The sequence below is a fragment of the Anas acuta genome, chromosome 5 (assembly GCF_963932015.1).
Source record: "Anas acuta chromosome 5, bAnaAcu1.1, whole genome shotgun sequence".
Classification (NCBI taxonomy): Eukaryota; Metazoa; Chordata; class Aves; order Anseriformes; family Anatidae; genus Anas; species Anas acuta.
In genome coordinates, this window is record NC_088983.1 from 32221385 (window position 1) to 32249107 (window position 27723).

At 49.3% G+C, this 27723-nt stretch overlaps 1 protein-coding gene across 3 annotated transcripts in view; it reads left to right on the plus strand.

Moving 5' to 3' along the window:
* The window catches only part of AMBRA1 (autophagy and beclin 1 regulator 1), a 129455-nt gene extending 108834 nt beyond the window's left edge, over positions 1-20621 (plus strand). For all 3 annotated transcript variants that reach the window (XM_068683764.1, XM_068683766.1, XM_068683765.1), the window contains exons 16-18: positions 7220-7312; positions 8893-9086; positions 18986-20621. In XM_068683764.1, coding sequence (XP_068539865.1) covers positions 7220-7312; positions 8893-9086; positions 18986-19479 — 781 coding nt within the window. In that variant the 3' untranslated portion in view covers positions 19480-20621. The remainder of the gene's footprint in view (positions 1-7219; positions 7313-8892; positions 9087-18985) is intronic.
* The last annotated feature ends 7102 nt before the right edge of the window (positions 20622-27723 follow it).

The window sequence follows — 27723 nt, forward strand, 5'->3', positions numbered from 1 at the left end:
ACTCCAAATTGGGATATACCTCTTCTAACTGTCAAAAAAGTAGTTCATGTGTAGTTACAGCTCAGGTAGCACAGGCGTCGAGAACAGAGGGTTTCCAGTTTTCTCTCAGGAGTGAGTTACAGATTCCTATGTCGTGCTGACAGTAGCGTGACAAAGCTCTTGGAGAAGCTGCTTTAAAACACAGCTGTAGTATTTTAATAGGAAAATTAGCATGGGCAAGAGAGTTGCCTGTGAGAGACTTTTCTTGTCCTTATCCTCAACACAGGTTTAGCTGTGTAGCTTCATGCCCCTTAAGGCGAGTACTCTCAACTGTGGTATTTGTACTTGGGTTCCAAGATAATCAACCATTCGCACTTTCATATGAAAGTCTCTCCTGCCCTTTCAATATTTTGGTGCTTAATTTCCATTTGTCACTCATGTTGAATATGTTGGAAGACTGATTTTTACTGTAGGATGCTTTCCCTAAGAATGTAAGATGAATTCCTCTTTTTACTTTCTCTTGGTGTGTCTTTTGTAATACTCATTTTGAGTTTGCTGTGTAGTGACCCTGTGGATCAGAAGAAACCATTCTGTTTGTGTTCTTCCTACTGTGTTAATAGCTTTTCTCTCTCTCTTTGAGGTCTCTAACAGCTTAGCTGAAATACGACTCTTCCTGAGCTGAAATGTCACGTTTTTGCCCAGGGAAGAGGACTCTCAGAGGTGTGCCTTCCATCTAAATCTTGCACACCAGCTGCAAGAGCCTGGATTGTATCTGGCTTAGTTGCCCACTGCTGGGCAGAACAAACTCATGTATATTCCTGTTGTTGAGACAGGAAAGTGTTATTAGGCTCTGGTGTTTCCAGATTTATAAGACTGACCTCATTTAGATGGTGTGAGTTTGAAGGGAGTTTCTTCAGAATCCCCATATTTAACTTAGCTGGCAGGATTGCACAATCAAATAAATTAACTGGGCCAGTCATCTTGCACAGTGTTCTGAGTTAAGTTGGCATCATCCCTGAAGCAGGCACGTGGCCACCAGCTGCACCAAGCTGCTTGCTGTCCTGCTTCTGCAGCACCTTTGGCAATTCAAGTAGGTGTCAGGATGTGTTTCTGCATGGTTGCTGGTTTCCAGGCAGGCGAAGCTTGCAGAATTCTGGAAAATTAGCAGGCTGTTTGAGTGGAGGGATCTACACAGTAAAAACGCACCTGCTGCTAGCTTCAGAGAAGAAGTTGACCTTTCTTTTGCTCCCCTGAAAGTGATGAATAGGATAATTTCACACATCAGTTAAATACCTTAAACTGCAGTCCTCTTGTTTTCTGTGACTTATCCTGTTAGGAATTCCTATCCTCAGCCTTGTGCTCTTCCCCAGCTAGTCACACGTGGGCTGTATTCCTTGGGAATGCTCTGAAATAGGCAGGTGCTAGTGAAGCTGCCACCTCTTCCTTGGTCAAAGAGAATTACTGCCCAGCAGAGCTGTTCCAGGAATCCCACGTGCTGGTTCAATACAGGTTGCGCTGCAGCCAGTTTTTGCTTGAATCTGTCTCTGCATGTGGTTCATTGCATGCACAGAAAGCTAAATATTTATGAACTAGGGTGTTAGAAATTATTATTTTCCTACCTAGGCAGCTGCTGGGAGTGCCAAACTTGGCCTTATTCTGACAACAGTGTTGCCTAGCTAATCATGGGAGCCAGGGATGGGGCTTGCTGTGCTGATCAGCATACGCTGGAAGAGAGAATGAGCTACTGACAAGGATGCAACTGGAATCTGGCTGAGCATTGCATTGCACAGGATACCATGCACTGCTTCTTCCTTCCCAACCAGGACAATGAATTCCTGTCCCTTGACATAGTGTCACCTTGTTCTCTGTGCTTCCCCATATTTTTCCTTGAAACAGTTTGAATGGTTTAAGAATGACAAGTTTAAACAAAGGGGGGAAAATTGTCATAGGAAATTCAAATCTTCTGTAAACTAACCTGGGTTTATATGATGGCTCTTCATGGTCTTGAATGAACAGTATATTTGAGAAATCATCTTTAAAGAGTAACTTATTTTATGGAGAAAGTGAGCCTTGGCAACATGAAAATCAGAAATTCACCTAGTTATGTGCTGTATGGAGTTGCTTTTCAGAAGGTCTGCTCCACGATGGGCTTGCCAGAAACTTACTTGCTAGTAATGAGGTTGTGCAGATACTTTTAGATGGGAGGGATTGCAAGCAGTAATGTCTTAACCAAAAATGAATTCAGTGCTGTTGCAGATGAGTGTGCTGCTGTTGGGCCTTCCCATGTGGCAGGATTTGAAAGAGCAGTGCATTTGGCCACTGCTGGTACGTTCTTCAGTATTGGGGATGGCTTAAGTGAAAAGACCGTAAACAAATGTTATTTATGCCTTCCTGGACATCCATACCATGCTTGCAACTGATTTCTTTGTCTTGCCTTCTTGTTGCTGAGATTTACTTTTATGGCTGAGTTGAAGAACTTCTATTCTATCTCCTCTTCCTCTTCAACCCCTGATTTTTGAATATTCCAGACGGGGCATTACCCAGATGTCTAAGTCACTTTGTGCTGACCCGTGCTTTGTCAGTTTACTTTTCAAATGTTGGTTAAGCCAGTGCAATAAGTACTGTTTCGTAGGTATAATTTTGTCATTAATTCCTAGAGATTGGTCCTAGGTTCTTCAGGGGGCTGTACCTGAGCTGCGTAGCTCCATGAAGAGGGAGAGGCTGTGCTACTGAACCCGTTGGCACTTGGTACTTAGCAGGCTCCGCGCTAAGTCCTTATTCAGCTCTCAGCAAAGCATGCAAGTCTGTGCCCTTCATCTTCCTCAAGCTCATTAACGACATGAGCTGGACAGAGGCGTGAAGGAAAAGTCCACCTTGGAACAGATTCCTGCTGGGAAAGCCTGTCTCAGTGCAGCTCTGCATTTAACAAAGCTAATGGAAATTTCCAGTGAGGGCTTAAAGAGCTTAGAGCCATAAGAAGGAGGAGAAAAAAAAAAAGAGCTTGACTTAGTGGACTTCACTGTCCATGACTGACACAGTGTGGAGAATTGCAATTTTTCACTCTGAAGCCCTTGGCAATGTATGTCCTCCTTATTGCATCCCCAGCCAAGTGGCAACATGCTCCATGCTCCACAGAGCTTCTACCTTATGCCCTGGAAAATGTAAAGGGCTTCCAGCATTCCAAGCCTAGAGCTTGATGGAGCAAAAGTTAAATGCTTCCATTACCTGAAAAATATTCATTTCTCCAGTGTAAGCTCTGCTTCTGTGAAATGAATAGTCAGGCCTTGATTTGCAAATCTCCTGGGAAACGTGCTGCAAAAGGCTTGCTAATTTACAAAAAAATCAAGTGATATTTTGCAAAGGGTGTTAAAAAAACCTTTAGATTTTCTGCCAAGAGAGATTGCACTGTTTTAAATAGGTGTGGTTAAGCCAGTGCAAATCTTTAAGCTTAATTGAAAATCTGTTCTAAACGAAGGTACTTGTGGTTGTCATATATTATGTACTTGTATTAGTTTAAAGTACAAATATCTGAGCAAATTACTAAAGCAAGCATGGTCCTAAAACCGACGCTTAACCCATACAATAGTGGCATTTCTTTGGTGAAATCTCTGCTATTCAAGAAAGGAAATGGTGGTCTTTGTATAAATGATACTGCTCAGCTAACTCCCTCTAATAGGTTCAGACATTTTCTTTCTCCTCTGTACCTTGATGCAGCTTGAAGCCCTCGTTGCATAGTCTCAGTCATCCATAGGCTGGAAGGCTTAATCAGGAGCAAGCTGGATATCTGCCTTATGGCTGTGGGTGCCAGGTCAGAGATGTATGTACTTGCAAGTAAGAGGAAAGATCATGCTGAGGGCTTTATCGCTCAAAGTCATTTACAAGAAATGGAGTTGGGAGAGGGCAGGTTGTTTGGTTGGCCCTGGTGGAGAAAGGGTCTGCTGAAGGTCAGCAGTGAGGATGCTTGCTGCTGCAGTGGGGAGTGCCCACTGTCTGTTCTCAGCCAGTTTTCTGGCCCTGCAGGTAGACATACGTACTCAATTTACACTAAAAAGCCAGGTGAGAGTGGTAGTGAAGATGTTGAACTCCCATCATGACTAAGCCGAGTGACCTTGGCTTAAGCATCCCCAGAATCAGCAAAGAGCAGTGGCATTGGCTGCCACAGGTCTTCCTCCTGGGAAAGGAAAGCAAAATCCTCGATTCTCTGGCAGTAAATGAATAGCAAATAGGTCCCTGGCAGTGAAATATAGCTGATAAATGGCAGCATTTAAAACCAGTGTGCAAAGTCATGTATTCAATGGAATGGATATTGATTTTGCTGTCCAGGGAAAGGTGTGAATTGACAGCAAAGAGTTGGAATGGAGTTTCCTATACGACAACCTGACTGTACAGCAACATGCCTCCCCAGAACGGGTGGGAGAAGGGAAAAGTATTTAACTTTGTATTGTTTGTCAGCCTGGTACCATGATGCTTTTGTAAAAGTGAGATGAATCAGACTCAAGATGTGTATGTGTGCATGCACATACAGGAACTGAGTTTTCTGTGCAGTACGTACCCATGGTGTTTGTGGGAAGGGGAGAACTCAGCATTGCCAGCTCGTGATTTAGCTTAGGGAAAGCTTTGCAGTCTTCTGGGTTTTAGAGGTGGGAGCTGACAAAACCATATACAGCACATGGACGCTTGGTGAGGAATGTGAGTTGTGTTTGTGGCTGTGAGGACCGTGTCTGTACTTCGGAAAGCATGAAGTGTGGAGGGCATGGGAGAAGAGCATGGGGTCACTTCACCTCTGTTGGATAACAGCTGCAGATGCCAAGGAAACCAGTTTTTTTCTGGAAAATTTGACTACCAGGTCAGAAAGTCTCCCTTGCCAAGGGATTGTGTTGCTTTGCAGACAGCAAAGTGTGACAGATCTCAGTGAACTGGGCAGAGGATGAACAGCCAGAGAGGGACTGGTAAGTGTGCAGCGGCAGGTTACCACCTGTCAGTAAACTCCAAAGTCATTGAAAATTTGCATCTCCCTGGCAGCTGCTTTCATGGGGTATAATGCAGCACAGGGTTAGCACAGAAAAAAAAAAAAAAGTAATTATCGCTTCCTGTAGACTCTGTGCGTGGTTCTGTTGACCTAATTTTCTCCAGCTTTTGTACTTGGTCCCGACCTAGGGTGCTGTCACCCCATCAGCCTTGCCCCAGGCCTCCAGCAGACTCAGCTCTACCATTGTCTCTTCTAAGCTGGGGTTCTTGATGCAGCTCTGAGACTTCTCATTACAGGGACAACGTGTGCCTTCATATATATGTACATACACTGTTTGTTTGTGCCTGAGCCATAACCTACCAACTACTTGTCCTGGATCCTTCCTTTAGACTCTGGGTGCGTCCTTTGTTCATGCCCTGAGAGGTGCTGCTAGTCCAGCTTTTTAATGCCATCCCTTCTGTCTATGCAGCACTTTTTTTTTTTTTAACCTCCTTATGGTGACCGCTGCATAGCACTGCCATCTTTCTACCTGTTTTCTGTAGCTAGCACCAGCGGGGACAAATCTGCAGTCCAGTACACAGCATTGCTTAGAAATCCTCAGGCCAGCTCACAGGGAGCTGGTATACCAGCACGGCATGGCAAAACCCCTTGTAGAAATTCCCCATGAGGCCAGCCCCATGTTAATTTAGCCTCCACGGGGCTTTTGGAGGTGGGCCGCAGCAGTAGGTGGGAAATCTCTCACACCGTACGACATGTGCCTGTTTCTTGGTGTAGAGTGTCCCTCTGCTTGTCTCACTGTGTAACTTGCTGATGAGGCTTCCTAGTGCCCTAGGGAGCCCCCTGCTTTCTGTCTTCATTTAGGTTATCGGGATCCACGAGCCTCAGGTGCTCCCTGCTTCTTGAGTGTGTATCAAGCTGCTGGCCTGTCTGTGCGCATATTTCTGTCATCTGAAACCATTTTCCTTACAGAGTGTAACCAGTGACTGTAGGGCAGGAGGCCTGTTCCTGAGCTGATCAGCCAGGCAAACAGTGAGGGCACTTTATGAAGGTCTCCCACACACCTTGCTGGCTGCACTCCTGCAGCGTGGCTCCTGGGGTCCTGGGAGCTACTCTTACTGCCATGGCTCGTCTGCCCAAAGGATCCTTCCCAAGCAAGGCCCTGTCGCTGCATTTTGGATTCTGTGGAGGGAGTGGCCTTACAAAGCTTTGTGGATGACTCTTAGGCTTATATTTATGTCCCTCCTGTTATCCCAAACTTCAAATGACTACAGTCTTGTCCATGCTCTAGCATTTTGTTGGAGCAGGGCTTCTAGGCTGACTAGGCCAAATCCCGCAGTTAACCACTTTGATCCTGTAAGAGAAGGTGGGGGCTCTTACGTGACTAGAAGGGCTCCATCGTGTATGGCATAGAGTAAGTTGGATTCGCTGTCTTCCAGTTGAAGAGCTACTGGGCTTCAGAAGTTGTAGGAGGTGTACTTAGAGCATCACGGTTATGACAGCTTAGTGTCTTCAGCAGTGGAGAGGTGATTCACGATATGTTGTTGACCTTCCCTGTTTGTGTGAGGTGATTAGCCAGCCCTGGATTTACACAGCTTTTTAGGAAATGCATTGTGAAAGTTTGCCAAAGCATTGATGTTTTGCTAAACTTAGTAGCATTAGCTGTAAAATTGAAGCTTTGGACTTCTCCAGTACAGACATAGTTGATCCAGCACAAACTCTTTTGTGAAAACTTACAAAAATATCCTCTGCATCTGCCCTTGTTCTGCAGTGACTGTCAGTGGGAAGGCTGTGTAGAGATTTATTTATAGGTAGAAAGAGCGAGAACCTTTCGCAAAGAAACTAAATGTAGAATACAGAGCAGTATTTTACTTAGCATTACCTAGCGCAGGAAATGCTGGCAGGCACCACAAAGAGAATTGGTCTTCCCATTCCAATTCTTTGTTTAGTCACTTGGAGGTACGGTAACCTGATTTTATACACACAGTTGTATGTCTTCATTTCCTGAAAATCTCTCCATTCGTGGTGCCTTGCTTCAGTGCTAATATTGAATTGAAATGAATGGGAATGGGATATTCCAGAGCTATCTGGGTAGTGCAGTACTCTGTGTTCGCAAGTGATGATGTGCCTTTGTAATGAAGACATGAACTGAGCTAGATCTGCAGTCTCTGTGGGTCAGGAATCAGCACTGTCCTCCATGTTATGGGGGTGTAATGTATGCTGGCTGGAATAGCGTCCTGCTGTACTGATGTATCTCTTCTTTGTTGTTTCAAGGGCCTTAAACTCTGGAGTTGAGTACCACTGGGACCAGCAGAACGAGAATGTCTTCGCTGTGCATTCCAGCAGCAGGAGCACCGAGCGGCCTGGGTGAGTCTCCTGAGTGTGGGTTAGAGTATGCTGACCCTTTCTGCTGTCTTCATTACATATGACAGCACCACTTCTTCCCCCTTTTTTTCTTTGGTACTGCTTTGTTGGGCCATCTGAAGTGCTGCTAGCAGCATTCAGTGCCCCAGGATGCTGCCAGTGATAGCGAAATACATGTCATCCATGGCCTTAGCAGCATCCTTGAGAAAGCTGTGGAAGCAACATGTGGGGCTTGAAGCATCAAAGATACTCTGCAAAGTAAATGGTGCCTTTGAGGATAAACTGAAGAATGTGATGGTTTGCAGAAATGAATGCAAATCCAACAGGTTGCCCTTGTGACTGATTTTCATCTTTTTGGTGTGTAGTCATGGGACAGTTGTTTCTCAGGACTAAACTCTGAAAATAAAGCTAAATCCCTTGAGAACCCTGCTGGCTGTTTCATCCAGTCTGCCCAGTGATGCACCCATTAGTTATCCTAAAGACGAAAGAAATAAGCAGCACCATGCTTATTTCCCCAGTCAAGAGTACTTCTCCTTAGGCCAACTGTTCTTGACAAAAGGGTGGCAGTCCTGTTTCTGAACTATGAGCTCCAAGATCCCAAGGAAGTTATGAGCCTGTGCCTGTTCTGTCCTACAGCCCTGGCCTGACTGCGGATGAATTAACAAGCAGAGATTCTTTCTCTGCCACATGAGTGGATATTGCCATTACTTGCCTTTTTTGACAACGCATATCAGTCTTGTAAGCTGCTCCGAACAGCTTGAAGGGTGAGAGCTCCATCCCCTCTTTAGGGGACTAAGGTATCAGAGGCAGAAACACTGCTCGAGAATGAACCCTCTCCCTGTGAGAGGGCAAGATAAGCGTGGTAGGTTTCAAAACCTCATGAAAGAATGTAGATTGTGATGAGGCAGTCTTTCCTAGAAACTCCTTACCATTCCCAGCACTTATAGCCAGAGGTCAGTTTTGGAAAGAGCATCCAAGCATTGCCAATATTCAGTTTTTGTAGTTGAATACACTTCAACTGTTTGTCTCTGAGAAGAAGCTAATGAGCCTTGAGGCGGTTCCTGTTATTTACTTTGGAGAACAGAGAATTTCTCGTCTGACTGGAACGAGCAGAAATGCCTGCCAGAGTGAATTCATGTGTGATGCTGACAAACTAGGAGGTCCAGAGGAGGGAAGGGATACAGGCTGTGTCCTCGGGAGCTGAAACTGTCCTGCTGACGTGCAGAGGGAAGTTGTGTGTGTGTTTATGGTCCTGCGCTGCATTTGTGTTGTCGACTTAACTCAGTGACCCCAAGAGCAAGTTGTTCTACAGCCTGTGATACTGCAGGGATATCTATCTATGCCTGTCAGACACACTGCTTCTGTGGAAGGGTGAGTGGACTGAAAGCTTAAAACAGGAGACCAGCCAGCTGAAGCCAGAGGGAAGTCTGTATGTAAGTGCAGGTGGTGATTTCCTCCTGCCCCTTTCTGCTCAGTCGTTGGCAGGTGTGTGGTTGGAGTGGAGGCTCAGATGGATGCTTCCATCTTGCTGGGGCATATTGCCTCCAATGCTCCCGGTCTGATTTGTTTTTCTCTCTTTTCAGAACCAGCAGAGCCACATGGAGGACAGACAGGGACATGGGCCTGATGAATGCCATAGGCCTGCAACCCCGAAATCCCCCCACCTCTGTGACTTCGCAGGGTACCCAGACCTTGGCGCCTCAGCTGCAGAATGCGGAGACTCAGACAGAGAGGGAGGTACAGGAGCAGGAATCCGCCTCTGCAGGGACTGGGGAAGGTAGGAGCTCAATCAGTCACTTATTTGACAGAGTTTACTTGGTGGGTGAGGAGTTTTCACATAGGTTCCACATCATGTGATCCATTTGGACACTTACATCTCTTCAACAATGATTTGTCCAGCCTAATTTACGTGTAGCCAGACCAAGATGATCAGTTCAATGAATCTCCATCCATATGAATAGAAAGGATGTCTTTTTCGTGTGCTTTTACAGGGCAAAATGAACTTCTCTCCAGATCATTGCATCTTTGTAAAGTCAGTTGTACTGGCATCACTCCTTACAAATCTCCTGAAATGTAACCATTAGTAAGGCTGCAGACTGCTAATAATCATCCTTTCTGCCTCTGTCAGAGCTTGGCTTGGTCTTTCAACCTCTGCGCCTAAAAGCCGTGTAGGTTTCACAAACTCAGCCTCTGGATACAAAATAAAATACTGTAAATTACTTCTTACAAAGCATGTACGAGTATTCTGTTTACTATGATTGATGAAGACTGATGAGTGTTCAGCTCAGCTGTTCAAAAACGTCTCTAATGTTTTCCAGTCTCAGAAAATTTATCAGCGTGTAAAGAGCTGTAAGAAGCTGATGTGCAATTCCTTTATGGTAACGAATTACCAATTTTTTGAAAGCATGGTGATCTTGTCCAGGCTTCCTGTCTCTATTACTGTACCACGGTGCTTTGGTGCTCTGGACGCTAGGCTAGGAATGCATTGGGCACTTTATATATGGAAAGGCAGAGAAAATCAGAGATGCAATTTTGAAAGCGTTGGTTCATGAACTCATTGGGCTTTGGAAAGCAGCCCCACGACTTACCTCTTTGTGCCTGTATGCTTGAGCTCTGTCATTCTGGGAGATCCCTGTCAGCCTGCAACTCTTCCACAATTGCTGCTGTGCAGCATCCAGCATGTGGGATAAGGCTTTGTGTTTCTCTGATCTTGGCTCTTGTGTTCAAAGTTAAACGACAAATTCCTGACCTGTGGGGTTTCCCATCTGCTTATCTCAGCGGGACTGGGATTAACCTCTCTAGAAAGTTAATGCAGTTGAGGGCGTGTGAATTCGGGTGGAACATAGGATGTCTGGACAAGTGTCGATCTTGTGGGAACTGTTTCTTCCACTTAAAGTAGCATGCGGACTGAGAACAGGGGTACGTAGGGTATGCAGCAGCTGTGGGACCTTCCTGCATCAGTGCAGCGATGGCTGATGCTGCAGCCTCTCTCTGCTCTATTAAATCAGAGGACTTCTCCAGTGGCTTCCTCCCGCAGCTGCTGTTCTGCAGTCATCTGAAGGTTTCACGTCCTCATTCTCTTTAATTAGCCTTTCAATTTGCAGATCTAGAACGTGGCTTGTAACTATACCTGTTAGTGAGATGAGGAAAGGTTGTTCTTAACTAGTGCCTTGGGCAAGTTATGCACAGTGGGGCAAAACACACAGCACGTGAAAGAATAGGAGTGTAGATAGCAAGCAAATGACAGAGACTTCCTGTTGTCTGTCCCTTGCTTGGAAGAAGGATGTCAGGTTCCATAACTGGTGTGGTCTCTGGCTCAGATTTACCATATATCCTTCCACAAGTGGCCTCACGTGCAAAATGGGCTGTCACTGCCCTGTCCACTATATGGATTCTCAGAACAAAGGAGGCTTTTTCCAGGACAGGCGCGTGCACTGGAGATGATTCATGCGTTTTGGCTGATCAATTATTTCGCCATTTACATTCTCAGTGGAAATTCCTGTGCCAAAACAGGGAGAGTTAATGCAGTTGAGGACGTGTGAAGAGATTAACTATGAGGAGAGTTTAGGATCCAAATACAACTGTAATTATTGACAGAGGAATAGCATGAGGACCTGTTGTGAAATGGAAAGACAAGTTTGGATGGACTGGCTTGTTCAGCTACTTTGTCTACCACCTCAGGGACGTGTGACATCAGTGGTATGGTTCATCCAAGGGTCCTATTGTTTCACATTAGAAGAGCTTGAGCCCTATTGAGCTTGCTGTGGCGTTACATTTACCTTTATTCCAGCATCATAATCTCTTAATACACATGTAGTGCATTTAAACAGGTTAGATTAGATGCTGCTTTTGTGATGGTTAATTTGCCCACTGTATCTGCCATAACTCTTTGCCCTGTTGAAGGTAAACAGAGTTTCACTAATAGCAGGATCTAGATGCCAGGAATATTCAAAGAAAAGAAGTGTGCTACCACTAACTTGGTGTGTGACCTGGGGCAAACTATTAATCATCTATCAAATGGGAATAAATCTTCCCATACAGTGCACCAGGGGCTGTGAAGATTAATTAGTGTTTTGTATGGGGCTTTGAAGATGTAAATCGCTATGTAAGGGCTTAGCAGTATTATCAGCAGCAAAATGGATAAATCAGATGTGATTCTGAGTGATGTAGAGGAAAGTGCTTTGGTTATCATCTCATCATGAGGAAAGGAATAAAAATCCCTGAATGTTGTCCTAAAAAATAAAAACAAAGACTGGTGCTACCCCCAAGAGTGGGCTTATGTCCTGCATCCTGTCAGCTCTACTTTTGTGGGGAGTTCTGGATCAGGGCATTTCTTGCAGATATGTGCTTACTGTACAGGAAAAAAAAAGGCAGAATTGCATCAGAAATCTAATTAAGCTCTGTGCTGGTATAAATAGTTTCCTTTTCTCATGCAAAGCTCTGCGGGGACTTTGCTGTTCTGATTATCTTTCTACCTCCTTTGGAGGAATGAGTATATGATGACTTTATTAGAAGTGAATCCCTCTAATGTCTGTATCGTTTTGTTTTACAGCAGTTGATAGCTGCCTTGTGAGCTCTGCTCACCAGCCACACATGAACCAAGCAAAGTTAGATTTGTGTGGAAAGCTGAGAGGTACTAAGAAATTCCTAAACCAATGTTTCAGTTGTCTCCTACTTTCTTTTAAGCTGACAGACACAGTGGAAATCGTGATGGAGTTGTAACTTTGAGGCACTCTTAATTAGAAACAATCTGTTGGGCATTATACTACATTTTCCCTCGCAAATGGGCAGTCATGATGGGGAAGGATGTGTATTCAACTGGCAAATTAAATCTCACTCAAAACCAGCAAGATTCTTTATGAGTGTTAATGACCTCTCTTTAACCTTTAGAAATAGTAACTCCCAGCCCAGATTGTGTCATGCTGTGGCTGACACTTGCTCAGACTGCTGAGGCGTGTGGAGTGTGCTGCAAGCAGCAGCAGCAGCTGGCAGGGGATGGAGTTATGGAAAGAAAAGGTGCGGCAGGCCGAGGTGAAGGGGTCTTTGCAGATGCTTGCCCGTTTGTGTGCCCGCGCTGTCCTTGGCTCTTGACAGTGTATTGATAGAGCTTCAAGATGATCCATTTTTTAAAAAAGAAAAGAGGAAAGAGGTATTTCCAAAACTAGTAAAAATACCTGAGTGGCAACCATCATCTTAGTTTCCATCATCTGCATTGTTTTTGGGGCTTAAAATTCAGATAGCTAGCTAAATGCTCATTGTGCAAGTAGACACCAGTTATGAACTGAAAGTGCACCCATCAGTGGGTTGCTACTTTGCCTGTCTTTGAGGAATCAACACATTGACTGTGGCCATGTAAAGTTTTTTTTTTTAAAACCTACTTGAATAGGTTAAATTCCCTGGCCAGTACACATTTCTGTCCTGACCAACTGCTTTCAGAGGCTGGTGCTTTTGGGAGGAAAAAGGGTTGTGGGATTCATTCTGTTCAAATAGTAGTGAAAAGAGACCACATGCAGGTGAAACTTTCATGGTACAAACAGAGCATCCTGAGGATGCCTAAGCAGCATTTAAGAGCAGAGTCAGTGTGCCTAGATGCAATGTAAAATGCTTGATCTGAGATATTAGGAACACGTGCTATGGCCTGCATGGGCAGGAATACCGTGACCCCAGCAGAGTCTCACGTGTTTCACAAAGAAATATGCTGGTTTGAATTAGCTGCACGCATTCCTGAAATGCTCTTGTCAGATGTAATGTGACTTTTTGGAGATTAGTGTGGGAACCACACAGAATGGGATCCAGGACACCACAGATCTATTTCCAGATCTGCTTCTTGTTCTCCAGGCAGAAACGTGGGTAGATCCCTTAACCTTTCATCTGTCTGTCCATCTGTAAAACGTCACGTGTCCTATGGAACTGAAAATCTGTAAAATGTTTTACAAGCCCTATAGAGCTCTGAAGTTCGGTTTCTCTTTAAAACCCTCTGAAAAGTGCTCACTAAAAAATAGCGTCGGGTACTGTGCAAGCCTTCGCACTGCTAAGTACTTCAAGTACCTTGCTCTCTTGGGATTAAATTATAGAGCAATTTTTAAACTCTAATTAGAAAAATAAGTTTCACTCTACAAATCACCAAGGTGAGATGCTGTTAAGAAATTGGTTACAAGTCGAAGCAGTTGTGCCTTTTCTATGTAGATGAGCTACCTCAGAAGGGGAGCGTGAATGTGCTGCTGAGCTAGGTTGGGGAGGAAAGTAACTGGTAGTATTTCTTCTTGCACTAAGAGAGATGTGATTATTTGTAGCTGGTTAGGCAGAGCTGTGACCCTCCCTTTCCTCTCCTTCTGCAAGGAGTGAATTAATTTAAAAGTGCTGATATTTTTATCTTTGAGCATCTGAATTAGTGGGTCAGCTCACACCTCAGAGCTGTTGTTCCATGTACTCTGAAGACTTAGATGTCTGTGCAGTTCTAACACTAATTTTGTAGCTTTGTTTGCAAGCATAGCTACTAACTACTGCTTGTTTTAGAAAGAGGAAGGCTGAGAATAGGAAAAGTTGAAGAGTGATACTAGCTGCAGATGAGCCTGATCTCACCCTTGCCTCTATGGGCTTTGCTCTATCAGGTGTGTGTTCTCCATTTCCACAGGTAACTTAGAACTTATGTCCTGTTGCCTGTAAGTATGGCAGAGTTCACTTTGTTTAAGAATGGAAGTGTTCCTTATGCCCTGCTCCTTGTGTCTTATGCCCAGCTCCATTGAAAGGTTGGTGGCTGTTTTGCCCTTGTAGTCTTCCGTACCAAAGTCCTGTTTTGCTGGAGTGGTGTGGTAGAGGGCTTCTAAAGACAGATGCGTTAGCTAGAGAGTATCCTAGTTATCATTTCATTAATTGTTGGAGCCAGTCACCTAGAGTGACAGAAATCCACTGGTCTGTGGGATAAGTTTTGGTACATGTTTGTGAGATTTATGGGGTTCTGGAACTCTGGAGAGATTACTTTGGGAAGAGTATAAAATGGTTGTAGGAGCAGCACAGTAGACATAATAGTAATACTTGTGTTGTGGGAGGGAACAACGTGTGATGAGTTTCTGTGCTGTCACAGAATCACAGAATTTTCTAGGTTGGAAGAGACCTCAAGATCATCGAGTCCAACCTCTGACCTAAAACTAACAGTCCCCACTAAACCATATCCCTAAGCTCTACATCTAAACGTCTTTTGAAGACTTCCAGGGATGGTGACTCCACCACCTCCCTGGGCAGCCCGTTCCAATGCCTCACAACCCTTTCAGTAAAGAAATTCTTCCTAACATCTAACCTAAAACTCCCCTGGCGTAACTTTAGCCCATTCCCCCTCGTCCTGTCACCAGGCACATGGGAGAACAGGCCAACCCCCACCTCGCTACAGCCTCCTTTAATGTACTTATACAGAGCAATAAGGTCACCCCTGAGCCTCCTCTTCTCTAGGCTGAACAAGCCCAGCTCCTTCAGCCGCTCCTCATAGTACTTGCTCTCCAGGCCCCTCACCAGCTTCGTCGCCCTTCTTTGGACCCGCTCAAGCACCTCGATGTCCTTCTTGTAGCGAGGGGCCCAAAACTGAACACAGTACTCGAGGTGCGGCCTCACCAGAGCCGAGTACAGGGGGACGATCACCTCCCTAGCCCTGCTGCTCACACTGTTTCTGATACAAGCCAGGATGCCGTTGGCCTTCTTGGCCACCAGAGCACACTGCTGGCTCATATTCAGCCGACTGTCCACCATCACTCCCAGGTCCTTCTCTGCCTGGCAGCTCTCCAACCATTCCTCTCCCAGCCTGTAGTTCTGCTTGGGGTTATTGCGCCCCAGGTGCAGGACCCGGCACTTGGCCTTGTTGAACTTCATACAGTTGACCTCAGCCCATCGGTGCAGCCTATCCAGATCCTCCTGCAGAGCCTTCCTACCCTCGAGCAGATCGACACACGCACCTAGCTTGGTGTCATCTGCAAACTTACTGAGGGTGCACTCAATGCCGTCATCCAGATCATTGATGAAGATGTTAAAGAGGACCGGCCCCAGCACCGAGCCCTGGGGGACGCCACTAGTGACTGGCCTCCAGCTGGACTTGGCTCCATTCACCACAACTCTTTGGGCCCGGCTATCCAGCCAGTTTCTAACCCAACGAAGCGTGCGCCAGTCCAAGCCAAGAGCAGCCAGTTTCTTGAGGAGAATGCTGTGGGAGACGGTGTCAAAAGCCTTGCTGAAGTCAAGGTAGACCACATCCACAGCCTTTCCCTCGTCCACCCAGCGCGTCACTTTGTCGTAGAAGGAGATCAGGTTCGTCAAGCAGGACCTGCCTTCCATAAACCCATGCTGGCTGGGCCTGATCGCCTGCTTGCCCTTCAAGTGCCGCATGATGACTCCCAAGAGGATCTGCTCCATGAGCTTCCCTGGTACTGAGGTCAAACTGACCGGCCTGTAGTTCCCCGGGTCTGCCCTCCGGCCCTTCTTGTAGATGGGCGTCACATTTGCTAGCCGCCAGTCAGCTGGGACCTCCCCCGATAGCCAGGACTGCTGATAAATGATGGATAGGGGCTTGGTCAGGCACAGAATTTGAGTGTCCTTGGCCAGAACTTGGAGACTTTTGAGATCACTGCCCTGTGATGGATTCTGACGTAGGGACAGCTGGGGCGGAGGACAAATTGCCAGGTCTTATGGTACTTCACACACAGTCTGTTTCTGGAACTGGTTAGCTCAGTTGTCTGGACATTGTCTTTAGTACTCTGCATTATTTTTCTATTTTGCTGGCCCAAGAAGGTAGGCTTAGAAGCAAGTGAGTTGAGGATGAAGGATTTTACAGGGCTTGAAAGAAGAGAATGTAGTTCTGAGCATAAAATGAGAGAAGAGGAATTGCCTTTTCTGAGTGGAGAATGAGAGATGCTGTCACATGGATTATTCATCCCACACAAGCTCAGGTTATGCTTAAAACCCTTGGAGTCTGGAGAGAGAGGAAAAAAAAGTATCACCAGCACAGGTTTTTCTCTGTCCTGGTTTTGTTCAGCTGGTGGAGCAGAGAATGGAGTTTGGCCACTGCAGCAAGTTGGAATTTCTGGCGACCTCAGGTGTGGGTTTTACAGCACTGCTGCTGTTTTGGGGAAGTGCCCACGTACGTAGCCTGAACCTCCACTAAATGGAAGTCAGCTTCCATTTCACTTGCACTGAGGGCTAGTGTGGTCTGCATTGGCAGCATGGAGAAGAACATGTGTGGGAGGCTCCAGACAGTGGAAATGGTCTGTGCAGGAATCTGTGCTGTAGCTCAGCTCAAGGCAAATCACTCAGGAAGCTGTGCTCCAAACCAGTCAGCCAAAATTGGAACCTGAGGAGGGGGGAAAAGGGAGGACAGCTCCCCCAGCCCCCAGAGCAGAGGTGCTTTTGTGGCTCACTTCTGACCTTTGGTCTGTCTTGCTGGCGTTTCCAATACTGCTGTCTCTCTGTCCCCGTAACCTGAAGGCTTGGGACTTGCTGATTCCTCCTGTGGCATCAGCCCTGGCCTGTTTTCTGAGCAGGCAGCCACCTCGACTGGCAAGTCCGCCACAACACATGGTAATTAAGGGGAAGGGAGCAGCAGGGGGTGCTGCGGTGTGCGCTGTCTGCATGGGCTCCCCTCGTGAAGCACATGTTTGTGATGTTAAGGAACATTGTCCAGGGACCCTTGCTGATTCACAGCTCCAGTTCTGTATGGGCCAGTTCAGAGCAAGCGATCTGTCAGGAGCACAGTACCTGCTGGTCCAGGGCTTGCGTAGATAGGGCAGGCTGGCAAGCCTCTAAACCAGGTTGCACGTCTTGGCTCTCTCAAGCTTCCTCTCTGGCCTGGCCAGATGGTTGTTAACAAAGTGCTTACGACTATGCCCTCAGAAGGAAACGACGACTGAATTCAAAACCACGCTTCTCAAACCTTCCACTTACTCCTGCTCATGATTAATGCTCCTATATCCTCTGGCATTCATGTTTTTCACGCTCAAGTTTCCAGTCCTATAATAGTCTCCTCTGTTCTCAGTCTTGTTCGTGCTGGTCAGCCTGGTTCCTAGCTCATGCACCAACCATGTCCTGGACAGGATTTCTCTACTAGTTTTTGGCCAGGCTCTGCCCAGAAGGTCGTTCTTGCACGATCCGCTGGGCTCTGCTCCAAATTCTCGTGTGGTTACTGGTGTCTGTGGTCTCGCTAATGCTCTAAATCAAGGAGCTGTGTCACTGCTGTACGTATGGTTGATACAGCAGGCTTACTACATTGCTAGCAGAAAGGGACTTAGTCTGCTTGTGAGAATTAAGCTTGTGCTTGATATCCGCGGTATTTCTACAGCAGGGCAGTATGTCAGCAGACTTGCTTGAAGATGAGATTAGCCTTACACTGGTGGAAGAAGCCAGTGGTATTTTGGTGCACTGAGCTGAAGAAGAAAGGGAATAAGCTGTTAGTGACTGGCTGCATGCATGTTAACAGCTTTAACTATGTTCATTATTTTTTTCCAAAAAAAAAAAAAAAAAGAAATCTACAGCAGCGTGCTGTAGACTGTGTTGAATACCCCAGATCCCATGTTGGAGACACGATCTCCATCCCAAGTCCCAAACTCTTTGTCTTCCTAGTCAATGTGGCATTTTCTTTTTATTGTGTTTTAACTCCTGCCTCCATCTAGCCTTGTTGACATTTGTGTTGATTTCCTTGGTGCCAGGAGAGCTCATGGTTTTCTCCTCCTCTAATCAGCACTGTGATAGCTTCATGGAGCTGGGAGTGAGATTTATCTCTTTAATAAGAATAGTCAGGATCCCACTGTGGAATGGTTCTGGCAGTTTATGATTACAGATTGTTTTCCCCAGACAGTCTGGTTAAAGTCTGTAGCAAAAGGAGGATGCTGGGAAACAGAACTGGGCTGGATGTTCCTGCCACAGGGATTTAATTTCCTACATGGGCTATCTTTCTGAGAAATTTTCTTCTTCAAAGGCAATCTTTAGCAACTAAGGCATCTGACAGTGGTTCCCTCAGAGCCCAGTACAGCCTGACCATGAAGGAACTCTCAGAGGCAGAGCAGGCAAAGACCCTAGATCTTTGTTCATTGCGGTACTCAAAAGATACCAGTGGAGGAGAGCAGAAGACTAAACGCTTGATCTTTCCTCAGTCACAGGTGATGTGGAGGCACAGACTGTGTTCTGTAGCTGCTGTCTGCACTTGGCCGGCTGCCCATGTCCTCCGTGGTACTGGGGAGAGTGCCTTCGTGTTGCTTGCCTGGGGTGCTCTCAGATGGGTGAGACACGTTACCACCCATCTGAGAACCATGGTGAAATGTTTGGTTTACTGCCACGCAAACAGAGCTTTATTTTCTTCCTGCCCTGTGGAAGTGGCAGGACTGTCCTCACAGCTGTGAGAACACCGCCTCTGCCTCCTCTTTGGCTGACCCACGTGGCTAGATAGAAGCTTCCTCTTCGAGGCCTGGGCAAACAAGTCTGTGAGGGATACCTGTGGGAGTGGCCAAGATTTTCGTGACAGAGCGTGCTGAATTCGTTTGGCACTTCAGTGCAAGTTACTGAAATAAAGCACTGGGCTCCCTCTGGAGCAAATCTTGTCTTCTGTCCCAGCACGGCTGCATGGTGATTCAGCAACCCAGCATGCTTTGTCTTTGTCTTGTAGTTTGCCGCGTGCACCAACGTTGCTTCTGCTTTCTCTTGCAGGTGAAGGTCCAGAGTACGGGGCCAGTGGGGAGGATGCCCTGAGCAGGATCCAAAGGCTGATGGCAGAAGGTGGCATGACCGCTGTGGTGCAGCGGGAGCAGAGCACCACCATGGCGTCCATGGGTGGCTTCGGCAACAACATCATCGTCAGTCACCGCATCCACCGCAGCTCTCAGACGGGTGCGGAGTCCACAGGGGCTGAGGGCACAGCAGCAGCACAGCAGTCCACCTCGCAGCAGCTGGCGGCTGAGCTGGAGGGACGCATCCTTTCAGAGTCTATGCAGCTGTCAGAGCACGGCCTGAGCCCGCGGACAGCCCCTGGCGGGAGTGAAGGACAAGGCGCCGGTGACCTGGACCTGCCAGAGCAGGCCCAGTCCTCCATGGACACTGAGGGACCAATTGAGTACAGTGACCTAACTAATAATAACCATCTTCCTGACAGTACCAACTTCTATAGTAATGACAGCACCAGTGGGGAGTCGCGGAACAGGTAGAGATGAGTTGTGTGTTGGTGCTACCCTTGTACTGCTCAGCAGAGACCTGTACCTCACAGCTGGCCAGAAGCTGGAAGAGTAGGGACTTGTGGCTCTGACAGGACGTTGGTGGTTCAGGGGGTTTCTGTATCCTGGGTGAGTGGCAAGGGATAAGAACTTCAAGAAAGCCATGGGCAAGAAAGCATACTACCTTAACTTCCAACATTCCCGCTGCTGAATAGTTTAACAGGATTATAAAAAAAAAAAAAAATATGCCGGCTGCACCCCATGCAGATTTTGAAGTCCTGTGGGATCCCCTGAGCTCAGCCCTAATCCTGCAATTTGGTCAGTGTCATCCTTTGTAAAGCTTCTTTCCTTTTCTTTCCTTTCCTGTCTTTTCCTCTTTCCTGCCCTTTTATGCCCAGGGGCTGATCAGTAGAGTGAAGAAAGGGAAACGGGCCTGCAGCATCCTTCTGGAGACTGGAGGTCCTCCTGGGCAAACCTGGGCGTGATGCTCCAGCCCTGTTGCTGGAGTGGAGGAGTCTTCCAGGCCACAGTCCTGCTCCATGGCTCAGCACTGCTACCCCTCAGAGCATGGTGTTCTGGGACCCTTCCTGCCTGCGTTGTGGTCTTTTCTGGGAGGAGCTGGGCTTTGTCAAAACCTGCATGGCTCAGGAACTGCTCGCAAGAGGGGATCCTTCCTTTTTAGAATTAGTTTAGTACTTGGCAGGAACCTAAGCAGAGCTGCTATATGAATGGGTAGAGGGACAGGGGCTACTGCTCTCTAGTCGGGATGCAGTTCACACAAGGATATCCTAAGCTGTGCCAACATAAACGTGAATGAGCCATCCCAGTGGTTTCACGGTGCCAGGACTGAGCTGCACCTCCTTGGCAGGGGGCAGGAAATGTCTTTCAGCTCCAGGCCAGGGTGTGAGGTATGGGTCTGTGATGTAAGGTGTTGCATGTGAAATCTTGACCTTGTACATGTAGTTTCTAGTGGAGAAATCAAGGCTCTGATATTTTGTTTTTAGTCTCAAATGTGATTTTCCTTTTCGTTTGTAACTCTCCATCCCTAGTAGGTTTGTGGAGGAAGGACGGGGAGAGCGTGAGTGCTAACGAGGGAAACACCAAAGATCAATGTCATTAAAATATGACAAACCCTTGCTTGACCTGCTGTCTTCATTTGTGTGATGGATGTCTGTGTGATCGGCCTCGGGGTAGCTACATCCAGCTCAGAAGCTTGAGGTAGCTTACAAACATCAAATGATGATCATCCCCTTCCCAGGAGGACAACAGGCTCAGCCTTTGAGTTGGAGGCTCACAATGGGAAAACAGAGGAGCAGTTGAGAGTCTTGATTGCAAATTGCCTTTTAACCAGTATGGAGATGAGCAGGCACTCCCGCATTTCCCATCATTCAAGTATTGCAGCAGGGAGAGAGGGGAGAGTATTTCTCCCATCCTGCTCAGAAAGGAATGTAAAGATGCAGCACCGTCTGTCTTGCTGACCTCTTAAAGCAGAAAGGAGATGCAATGTCTGGCTGTCCTGGATAAAGGAATGCATGCCCCAGTGCCTGTTACCACTTTCTGTGCTGAGGGATGCTTCCCCTGCCATCTGAGCACCTGCCAGCAGCTGCTGCGCTCCTGCCCTGCTTCTGTAGACTCTGTACTGCAAAGACATTACGATAAATAAGGCTGTCATTAGGCAGCACTCAGGCTCCCAGTCAGAAGAGTCTGTTAGAGAACATTAAGCAAATCTTCTCTTAAATCACAGCCTGGAAATGAACCTTAAATCAAATCAGCTGCTGCCAGGCCTCATTGCAGAGTGTTAATGAGGCTCTAAAACCTGCCCTGAGCCAACCACATCCCTGATCTGACAAGAGAGCAGCCTGAAAAACGGGATTCCCTTGTGCGGTGAGCAAGGTTTCATGCGTCCCTGTATTGCCTCAGTGTAGGTTGGCCTGAGGATGTGCTGACACGGGGAGCCAGAGGAACTGTCTCAGCTGAAGCCCTGTGCAGACAGGGTGGTGCAGGTCTAGGCGGAACTGTTTACTGCTCTGCTTGAAAACAAAGAAAAACAGAGCCTGGAAAAAACTGCTTCTGCTTCAGCTCATCCTGGCATCTCCTGTTCCCGCTCCCGGCATGATTCCTGGAAGAGTCTTTAGGCCCGTTCTCAGTAGATGCGCTGCAGAGCGCTTACAGATGTCCATTTCCACAGCCAGAGCCAAGCTACCTACAGAAAAATTTCCATCGCGGTTGGGGAAAGGTCTTTTGGGAGGCCTTGCTGTAGCGCTGGCAGGCTCTCAAAGGCCTGGTGTGCACCAGGGCTGGGCACGCTGGCCAAGCTGCTGTGCCACAGCTCCACCAGGGCCTGCAGCCTGCTCGGCTGAGGGCTTCCACTTGGTCAAGACCTGTCCGTGTTGAGATGGTGGCAGAGCTGCAGTGAACTCCAGTGGGAGCACGAGACAACTGCAGCCACTGCTTGGTGTCAGCCTGGGGACATCACTGAGCCTCCTGAGCAGCTTTTGGTTTGAGGCTTGCAGGGTGCAGGGAAGGCCCTTCTGGATGAGGTAAGGCTGGTGGAGGCCTCAGATGGAGGCTTTGATGCTTCTCCTAAACCTGCTTTGTAGCTTTGGGCCAGAGACTGATGACAGCTGTAGCCTGACTTCAACGAGCTCTGAGCAGGAGTGGGTGTGGGTGGGCTCACTCTTCAGATGCTGCCTTGGATGTGCTTGGTAGATGTCCTGCCGGGGGCACAAGACCAGCAGGTGGGCTTTTATACAGAGGACACAGTTTGAGTTCAGCCCTAAAACATGCCAAGCTCAGCTCCTCTGCCTTGCCTCAAGCTGCCACGTTTTAGCCCAAGAGGCTTTTTGGTGGTTGGTTTGGGCAGGGCTGGGTTGACCTCCGCACGTGGGCCTACAAACACCCCTGAGCTGACGTGGTGGGCACAGAGCCCTGTGTGGGACAGGCCTGGGGGGCTGCCCACCTCCAGGGCAAGCGCAGCAGCAGCACAGGGGCTCCTTCCCAAAAAACACAGCTTATCTGTTCGCTGCGATGTGGTAACGCAGCACGGAGGCAAATGCCCTGCCAGGAGTGAGGTGGAAATTCAACACGAGCTGCCTGAGGAAGCCGGAGCCACGCACGTTTGCTGGCCCAATTTAGGAAGCAAAATGAGAGCTTTGCTGCTTAGGAGCAGGAAATAATCTTAAAAACCAAAAGCTTTCGTCAGCCTTAGCTTGTCAGGAGCCTTTAAGTGTGCTAACAAAATCCTGGGAGAAATGCAGTGCGGAGAATTTTATTTAGCTTTCAAAAGGCTTTTGATAAAGCCCCTCGCAAGAGGCTACTAAAGAAACTGAGTCACCTCAGGGTGAGAGGTAAAGTCCTGGAAATGGAAACTGCTTGAGGTGGGAATTCGAGTCAAAAATAAGAGCTAGATCTGGGTGTGGAAAGAGGTTACTGGTGGGTTGGCCAGGTTTGGGAGGAGCCAGGGTTCTCCAAATGCCCTGATGAGCTGAGAGGAGGGGGACAGCTGAGGACACGAGATCACTTAGGTCAGGTGGGAAGAGAGAAGGTGCCAGAAGCCTGGGCCGGTGGGAGGAAGCAATGGGTGGAGCTGCCTGCAGTAGATGCAGGCTCCAGCACACCAGGCTTGCCTCCTAAGCAGCTGGTGGCAAGGAGAGACCCTTGGGTCCGAACATGGGGTTGCCAAAGCCCTGCAGGCAGTGCAGTGAAACGGTGAGGCACATCTGTCCTGTAAGTCCTGGCTTTTCTGTCCTCTCTCCTTTGCTGGCCTCCTGCTCTGTCTCCAAGCATATCCACTGAAGTCCCACCTTGCACCAACCAGTGCTGGCCTCGGGGCCACCACGGGGTGACCCTGCAGACACATGGTGTGGGGACCCCAGCTCCGCAGGACAGACAGGACGGAGCAAGAGGGCAGGGGCCAGGGCACAGCTGAGTGCACAGAGACTTGGTGTCACCAGTGTCAGTGGCTGTTTTTGTCCCTTTTCGCACACGTCAGGGGATGTGGTTGCTCATCACAGCTTGTCTCATCCACATAGGCCAGCGACAGGGCTGTGGGTGGCCCCTGGGGCCTTTTCCAAAGCCAAGGAGTGGACTTGTGCTGCTGCCAGCCTTTCCCAGGCCAAGGCCTGGGGTTGTCCTCTCCCCCTGCTGCTGGGGCCAAGGACGAGCAGTTCACCAGGGAGTAGCTGGTCCCAATCTGTCAGAGAAGTCATTCACCAACAGGAAAAGGCAAATTAATTAAAGCGTGCAGCATGTGAGCCATCCGCCTCTAATTGGGATCTTGGTGTGCAGCACACAAATGTCACGCTGCTGCCAGCCCGGGGCGGTGCTCAGTACGTGGGGGGGGACGGCCTCTCCTTTCCAGCTGACACCCTCAGCCCATCCCCAGCCCGTTAACTGTGGTGCCCCTTCCTCCTCCGGGCTGACAGGTGGGTTTTTTTGGAGCCTCTGAGGTTTCTCTTTCTGTCCTTGCTCCAGCTTGGCTGGTGGAGATGGACACCGAAGCCCCTGCCCTTCCCAAGCTCAGGAGGCACCTGAGTCCCTCTGGCTCTCTGTGCTTGCCCACTGAGCTCCTGCCTCCATCCAGCTTTACAGAGGCAGCGTGCGAGCTTGTGCAAAACCTTGGGATTTCGTGGTGCTTGGGGCTTACTTCTTTCTACACCTTAGGCTCGGGCACTGTTCACACCCATGTGGTGCCATGGATCCAGCACTGTTATGGCAGGAAGAAAGCAGGAGCCCAGAGCTGGTCACAGTGGGTGCTCTGCTGTGAGTAAACTGGGGAAAGGGAGAAAGCACCTGGTGTCACGGCCTTTCCTGGGGTTTAGTGCTGGAACCCTGATACCATCCTAGCTCAGAGTGCCCTCCCTCTGCTCCCAGCCCAATAACCCAGCAACGCCCTGATAGCATCAGGGGCTGGCTCTGGCTGCGGGTTGGCTCCAGCAGAGCAGGGCCCTGCCACCACATCGCAGGGCACCTGTAATTGGCAATTATTTATTTTTGAGGCACTTCAGCCCCAGACAGGCTCAGGAAAGGCTCGTGTGGATTAATGAAGATGGACTGGCAGCTGGCAGGGAGGCTGGCATTAAGGCATGTAAATGCTAAAGCAGCGCAGGGCTGCCGCTGCTCTGTCTGCCCGCTGCAAAAGTTCCCGTGGAACTAATCACCTACATCAGCCCGAGTGCTAATTAAAGCAATCATTTAAGGAGGAAGCGAGGCTGGTCCTGCTGCACTGCTGTGGGGCTCCGAGCTCAGCCCCAGACCAGCAGATTTTGGGCTGCAGGGGTGATGAGCAGGACCCTCGGGGCAGGGGGATGCAGGCAGGGGGCTTGGGCAGCTTTTGGGGTGCTGTGACCTGGGAGAAGCCCCCAAGACGGCTTTGCCCCAGAGGTGCTGAAGAAGGATAAAGCCGGTATTGTTTTTGTGAAGAGATTTCAGCTTTGGTTGACAAAGGTAGCTGCGTCGGCATAATACGCTTAGGCTCCTGTAAGGTATTTGACATGATACGGCGTGACAGCCTGATCAGAAATTAGCCCCGTGTGGCCCTCGGTGGGTTTAATGCAGCTAAGTGCGTGGCTGTGTGTTTGGGGATGCTGAATGTAGGTCGTGGCAGCAAGACGGGGCTGGGGACAGTGTGGCTGTGGTCCTGATGTGACAGGAGGACGAGCATCACCTGAGGGTGCTCACTGCCTCGGGGCTACTCGGGGAAATGAAGCTTGGGGAACACCCTGTCTAACGCCCCAGTGGCACGCTAAAGGGACACAAATGGGCCTCGGTGGGGTGTCCCCGCTCCCCCTTGGGATTCCTGTGGCTTCTTTCTGCGGGGCCAGCAGCACAGGGCACCTCTGGCCCCAGGGGCTTCTCCCTGCTTTCCTTGCCCCATCCCAGCCCCTGTCTGCTGGCTCTCACCTCCCACCAGGGGCCTTTCTCCAGCGCCCTCCTCCTGCTTGTTTTTTCACCCCCTCTGGACAGTTATTTATCTTATGCTCATCAGCTCGAATGAGTTTTTCTTCCTAGGAGCTCTGCCTCCCACGCAGCTAATGGGCTTGACGGGAACGGGACAGGCTGGAGATGACACCCGCCGGGGCTTGGATCCTGCCCAGCCACCCCGAGAGGACGCCTGGGGCCGCACAGCTTCACAGCTGCCCGGAGGAGAGCAGAGCCCAGCTCGTGTCCTGCACACGCCACAGCAGGGGGGAGTTTGGGCTGCCCCTCTGGTCCTGGACAGGCCAGGAGAGCAGCCCAACCTCATCCCATGTCGCAGGCATGGGGCTGTGTGCCAGCACGGGGCTGCTTCTCTGCCCTGCAGCACCGACCCTCTGCGAGCAGTCCCTCTGCAAGTGGTTTTGCAGCAGCGGTGTGCTTTTTTCCCCTCTCTGGAGAGATTTGAGACTCTTGTTGGGAGGTATAATAAACCAGAGAATAAATTAGCTCTCCCCTGGGGAAGGCCTTTCTACCTGGTTCCTTTTAATGGGGCTGATAACATATTATCCAGTTTCTGCCTACACAGCCTTCCCTTCCCTTTCAGGAGGGAAATTTTCCTGGTGTTGGTTTTGCTCTCCCCTGCTGGGGTGATGCTCAAAGCACTTCACATTCCAGCTCTTTCCCCGCTTGCTTTTCCCCTTCTCCCAGGGCTGGGGGGGGGGGCTCTCATGAGCCCGGGGGTCTGCAGCCTTGCTGGAGGGCGAGGGGACGTGTCCCAGGCGAAGGTCTTGGTGCAGGAGAATTGCTGGCATGGGCAGGGCAGGAGCTGTTCTGGCTGCTGCTGCAGGGAGGATGAGGAAGAGGAGGAAGGCTGCACGTGTGTATTCGCACGCGTGAGCTGGAAGGACAGACGGAGCTCTGCGGGGGGCTGGGGACGCCTGGCTGGGCCGGGGGCCTCCTGCCTTTCTCCTCCTCTTCTGCGCTCTGCTCCGAGGAGCTTTATTCAAACAAATGGTGCAATTACAGGGAATTAAGGGGAGGTGAGGGATTGATGCCAAAACAGAGCCTTCTAATTTCCAACTTCACCGCGTCCTCTGGGTTTCTCTGCATGCCCTCTCCCCCTCTCTCAAGATTTCTCTTCCTCCCAGTAAAATTTTTGGAGGGATGGGGAAGGATGGATGGAGACCAGCCCAGCTGGAGCTGCCCTGGCGGTGGCAGCCCTGCAGCTGGGTCCCCGTGTAGGGGTTGGGGTCCTGTGTGCCTGCCCCTCACCGGGGTCCCACAGCCCCCCCAGGGCTGCAGGCAGCTCCTGCCCCCCGTCCCCTGCTCCCCAGCACCCCCTGCTCGCCTCCCCGGCAGGCACCGCGCTGAGATTATCGTAATGATCCCCGACAAGGCACTATCAGGAATTATGCTGATAAATCTAAACAGACAGCTTATAAAAAAAATAAAAATAAACAAACCACAAGCCCGGGCCTGTAATTTAATACAAGGTTATTAGCCTGGCTGGCAGGGAACAGAGCTCTCTCCTGCTGCAGCCCTGAGTCTCCTCTGCCCCCGGCTCTGCCTGGAGCCTTTGGCCAGGTCCCTGCAACGCGGGGGGACCCCAGACCTGCTGCTCCTCGGGGGCTGGGAAGTTTAGGAGAAGATTTGAAGTGTTTGGGGAGGGGAAGAGCGGCAGAATCAGGATGTGTGGAGGGTGTGGGGATGTGGCCAGAAATAAAAGTGAGAGGCGCAAGGGGGGAGATGGCAGGGGGGTGGCTGCTGGCGAGCAGGGGTGAGGAGCTGTGTGTCAGCACATCCCCGAGGTGTGAGTCCTGCATGTGTCCTTGCAGGCACGTTCACAGCCCTGAGATGGGGACGAAGGAGCAGTGGCCTGGCCCCCAGCTGCGGAGGGGCCGGGCTGCAGAGAAGGATGCTTTGGGGGGCGTCCCCCAGGAGCAGCACAGGCTGGTTTTGGGGGACTTTCATCCATTAAATCCACACTGAACGTGATGGCAATGAAGCAGCACTGCCCGGAGGCACGCGTTAACAGAAGCATAGCGCTGACCTTCTCGTCAGCCGAGCCATCGCCAGATGTTTTTTCCTTGCTCTGGTTTCTGCACGGTTGCTGCTCTCCCCTTGGTTTCGTTCCCTGCGAGCAGGACCGTGGATGGCGTTAATATTAATGGGGCTCGGGGCCGGGCAAACAGCACAAATCCTGCCCAAACGCGGGGGCTGAGCTGGGCTGCCTGGGGTGAGCCGCATGGAGCACTCCGCACCCCTGCAGCGCTGGCGATTGCTCCGAATTGAGGGGAGCCTGGGTTTTAATAGGGACGTTTA